General features: G+C 43.6%; 1 protein-coding gene across 1 annotated transcript; it reads left to right on the top strand.

The window, feature by feature from the left end:
• Positions 1 to 4,514: 4,514 nt before the first annotated feature.
• Positions 4,515 to 4,955, top strand: LOC132042452 (uncharacterized). The gene has a single exon (XM_059432991.1). It carries the CDS (start codon positions 4,515 to 4,517, stop codon positions 4,953 to 4,955), a length of 441 nt encoding a protein of 146 aa, XP_059288974.1.
• The last annotated feature ends 273 nt before the right edge of the window (positions 4,956 to 5,228 follow it).

A 5,228-nucleotide genomic window follows, 5' to 3' on the forward strand; every position in this document is an offset into this window, starting at 1 on the left:
TTCGGATCACATATTAATGGAGAAGTTCTACCGCGGGCTAGATCCAGTGACGCAGTCAGTTGCTAATAACGCAACTGATGGTTGTTTCATGAACAAATCTTATCGACGGGTGACCACCATACTTAACAAGCTGACGACTCATAATCAGGCTTGGCACTCAAACAATGCTGATGTGGTACCGTTTGGTAGTGCTATGATCCAGAATATAGTGAAGGAGAATCAAGATACCCAGCAAACATTGGCAGAACTTGCAACAAATATTTCCTTGCTAACGAAGAAGTTTGATGAGTCCCAGATCAAAAAGGTAAATGTTTGTGAGGATGATACAGTTTTACCAAAAGGGATGTACCATACTCAAGATGGTCCATTCCATGATGGGCCCCCTATGCAGGTTGAAGATGCTAATTATGTTAATAACTCTCAAGGGGGTTACCAGAGACAGAACTACCAAGGTGGTTATCAGAGTCAGAATCAATGGAGACCTCAACAAGGTCAAGGTGCTTATAACAACTTTGGGAACTACAACAATAATTATGGTGGTGCGAACCAAGGGAGCTACAACAACAGTAACAATTTTGGGAACAAGAGTTCCAATCCTTATATACCACCGAAAGAGCAGTCAACAGAACAAGGTAGTTCGAAGGTTGAATCAATGCTTGAGAAGATTCTGGCAAATCAGTCTATGTCTGAGAGGACTTTATCTGGGCTGACAGAGATAGTGGGTTCCTATACAGCGGCTATTCAGAAGCTCGAGTCACAGATGAGGGATATTTCTAGAGAGCAGCACCCTCTAAAAAGGGAGGACTTCCAAGTGACACTATCCCAAATCCAAAGAATGGGGGAGGCGGTGTAGACCGTGTGTTTGCCATCACTACTAGGAGTGGTAAAATACTCCAAGGTGCTGATGAGTAAGTGATTAATATTGAGCCGATAGATGAAGAGGATGAGGTGCAGTCTGAAGCACCCATTATTATTGATGAGAATGATACTGACAAGAAGGTTGCTGATATTCCGGAGATTGTGAAGGAAGCTGAGAACACTAGCAAGCAGCCTGTGAAAGGGGCTCTCCGCCCTTTGACTCAGATTTTCAAATCTAAACCGCCCTTTCCTCAAAGGTTGGTAAAGAAGAAGGAAGATGCTAAGTTCGAGAAGTTTTATGATCATTTGAACCAGTTATCTCTAAATTTCCCTTTCTTGGAAGCTGTCAAGGAGATGCCCGATTTTGCTAAATATTTGAAGGACCTGCTGACCTAGAAGAAAACGGTTCAACATGAAACCGTAAGTTTGACTCACACTGTGAGTTCCATCATCTCAACTACTCTTTGTTCGAAAAAAGGGAGATCGGGGCGTTCACCATTCCTTGTTCTGTTGGGCACCATGATTTTGCTCGCGCTTTGTGTGATAATAGGGCGAGTATTAATTTGATGCCCCTTGCTATATACAAACAATCAGGGTTGGGGATGCCAAGGCCGACTACTATGAGGTTACAAATGGCTGATAGGTCTATCAAAAGACCTATTGGGGTGGTTGATGATGTACTTGTGCGCGTTGGTGATTTTATGTTACCCACTGACTTTGTGATTCCTAACTGTGCTGTTGATCGGGACATTCCTATTATTCTGGGGAGACCTTTCCTTGCTACAGGGAGAGCTCTAATGGATTCGGAGAAAAATGAAATCAAATTCCGAGTCAACGATGAAGAAGTGACTTTTCAGGCTAGCAAGGGGATGAAGTTACCAAGTGCTTACGAGAGCATTTCGGTAATTGATTCGTTTGATGTTGTTGATGAAGCAATGGAGTTCAAGATGGAAGAAGAAAGTTTTGGTGAAGCTCTAGCGGTTATTCTTGTTAATTTTGATGCTGAGGACATGGAAAGTTATGTGGAGACAGCAAATTTGCTTGTTGGGTTGGGATCATACTCCTACCACACAAACAAAAGTGAATCTCGATGGAAAATAGAACAACTCCTCCCGGCAAAGCCTTTGATCATTGGGCCACCTAAGTTGGAAATTAAACAGCTCCCATCACATCTGAAGTATGAGTTCCTCTGTCCGGACAATACATTGCCAGTAATTGTTTCAGCTCTACTGACTGAGGAGCAGATTTTACAGCTGTTGGGGGGTGTTGAGGGAGTACAGGCGTGGTATTAGTTGGACCATAGCAGATATTTAGAGGTATTCCGTCGGGGATCTGTGAGCACAAAATCCAGTTAGAGGAAGATAGCAAACCGAGTGTAGAGCATCAGAGACGACTGAACGAGAATATGCAAGAGGTAGTCAAGAAGGAGATCATCAAATGGTTGGATGCGGGAGTGGTTTACCCAATTGCTGATAGTAAATGGGTGAGCCCAGTCCAATGTGTTCCTAAGAAGGGCGGCATCACGGTGGTGCCGAATGCAAAGAATGAGTTGATCCCAACTAGAACCGTCACCGGATGGAGAGTTTGCATGGACTATCGCAAGCTCAACACAGCCATATGCAAGGACCATTTCCCCATGCCTTTTATTGATCAAATGCTTGATCGGCTAGCGGGGCGTTCCTATTATTGCTTTCTTGATGGTTATTCGGGCTACAATCAGATCAACATTGCCTTGGAAGATTAGGAGAAGACTACTTTTACATGTCCTTATGGGACATTTGCATTTAGTCGGATGCCTTTTGGATTGTGTAATGCACCAGCCACTTTTCAGAGGTGCATGATGTCAATTTTCTCGACATGGTAGAGGATTTCTTGGAGGTGTTCATGGATGACTTCTACGTAGTGGGGGATTCGTTTGAAGATTGTCTTGGCCATACCGGGTCAAGTCTTTGAAAAAGATTTGAGGAGACAAATCTCGTTCTAAATTTGGAGAAGTGCCATTTTATGGTGAAGGAAGGGATCGTCGTTGGTCACAAAATCTCTGATAAGGGAATTGAGGTCGATCAAGTGAAAATTGATGTGATTGCAAAACTTCCACCACCTATCTCGGTCAAAGTTGTCCGAAGTTTCTTGGGACATCTTTGGGTTCTATAGGCGCTTCATCAAAGATTTCTCCAAGATTGCTAACCCAATATGCAAGCTTCTTGAAAAAGAGGTAAAGTTTGCGTTTGATGATAAGTGTTGAAAGGCGTTTGAGGAGTTAAAAGAGCGTCTTTCTCTTGCTCTATTATTGTTGCTCTGGGCGGTCCTTGCCGGTTGAACCGTGTGTGATGCTAGTGGTTTTGCAATAGGTGTTGTGCTTGGGCAGAGGCACAACAAAATTATGCACCCGATCTATTATGCAAGCAGAACACTAAATGCTGCTCAGATGAATTACAAAGTGACGGAGCAAGAGCTGCTTGCCATTGTGTTTGCTTTTGCGAAGTTTCGGGCCTATTTGTTGGGGTCTAAAGTAGTGGTTTACACTGATCATGCATCCTTGAGATACCTCATGGCAAAGAAGGAAGCAAAGTCGCGGCGATCGGATGGGTGCTATTCTTTTGCAAGAGTTTGATTTTGAGGTGAAGGATCGCGATGTACCACCGAAATAGGATTCTTTGAACCATCTCTCTCGGCTTGAAGAAGGACTATCATGGAGACCTTCTGATGAGCTTGACATAGATGATGCTTTTTCGGATGAGAGGGTATTGGCTGTGCAAATGGAGGTGGCACCGTGGTATGCTGACATTGCCAATTATTTGGTAACAGGCATAGTTCCAGAAGATATCAAAGCCTACCAAAAGAAGAAATTCTTGCGGGATGCTCGGCAGTACTATTGGGACGAGCCTTATTTGTTTCAAAAATACGCTGACAACATCATTCGGCATTGTGTTCCTGAAAGTGAAGTGATGGCGATTCTAAAGGCGTGCCATGATTCTCCTGTTGGGGGTCATCATAGCGGAAACCGGACTGCGACTAAGGTACTTGAATGTGGCTATTACTGGCCGACTATCTTTCATGATCCTAATCTATTGGTGCGGTCTTGTGATCAATGTCAGAGGCAAGGGAATATCGGTAGAAGGCAAGAGATGCCTATGAATTTTGTTATGGAGGTAGAAGTGTTCGATGTCGGGGATTGACTTTATGGGACCCTTTGTGAGTTCGATCTTGGCATGAAATACATTTTGGTTCTTTGTGGATTATGTGTCAAAATGGGTAAAAACATTGGCTTTACCTAATAACGAGGCCAAGAGTGTCATGGGGTTCCTCAAGAAGAACATATTTACTCGCTTTGGTACTCCGAGAGCTATAATCAGCAATGGTGGATCTCACTTTTGCAGTAGAGCTTTCGCGGGATTGATGGAGAAATATGGTGTAAAACATAGGGTGGCAACACCTTATCATCCTCAGATAAGTGGATAGGTTGAAGTATCCAATAGGGAGATCAAGAGTATTCTAGCAAAAACAGTAAATGCAAATAGAGCGATTGGGCCATAGAAGCTCGATGATGCTCATGGGCATACTCGGCCCCCTTTCAAAACTCCGATTGGGACTTCGCCTTTCAAGCTTGTGTTCGGAAAAGCTTGTCACTTCCGGTTGAACTTGAGCACAAGGCTATGTGGGCTTTGAAGAAACTGAATATTGATTGGGAGGAAGCAACCAAGCTCAGGTTGTTTCAACTAAATGAGATGGATGAGTTTCGGTACCAGGCATATGAGGGTGCAGCACTATATAAAGAAAGGATGAAACAATACCATGACAAGAAGATCTTGAAGCGAGAGTTCTACAAGGGTGATCCTGTATTGCTGTTTAACTCTCGGTTGAAGTTGCTACCTGGTAAGCTTAAATCAAGGTGGTCTGGTCCGTTTGAGGTGGTAAGTGTTTCACCCCATGGAGCGATTGAGTTAAAGTTCGAAGATGGAACTCGGACGTTTAAGGTGAATGGGCAGAGATTGAAGCACTCTTACGGGATGGTTTCAGAAGATAGGATTGTGGACCGATACAGGTTGAAGCACCTCGGAACGAATAATGATCTGGTGTACGCAGATAAGGAGTGAATGGTTACCACCGTCGTGCCGCGACGTTAAATCAAGCGCTTCTTGGGAGGCAACCCAAGTGTAATGTTTATTTTTCGTTCTGGTTTTTTGTTTGCAACATATAGGGTAATGTTTGTTTTGGTGCAGGATGCAAAGGATAGACACTGGAGTTGATCTACGCCAGAATCTACGGTCCGTATAAAATTTACGGTCCGTAGATGGAAGCATAGATTGAAGATGAAACAACAATGGTTCTCTGTTAATGATCTACGCCAGAATCTACGGTCTGTATAA

Source organism: Lycium ferocissimum, unplaced genomic scaffold (assembly GCF_029784015.1).
Source record: "Lycium ferocissimum isolate CSIRO_LF1 unplaced genomic scaffold, AGI_CSIRO_Lferr_CH_V1 ctg15445, whole genome shotgun sequence".
NCBI lineage: Eukaryota > Viridiplantae > Streptophyta > Magnoliopsida > Solanales > Solanaceae > Lycium > Lycium ferocissimum.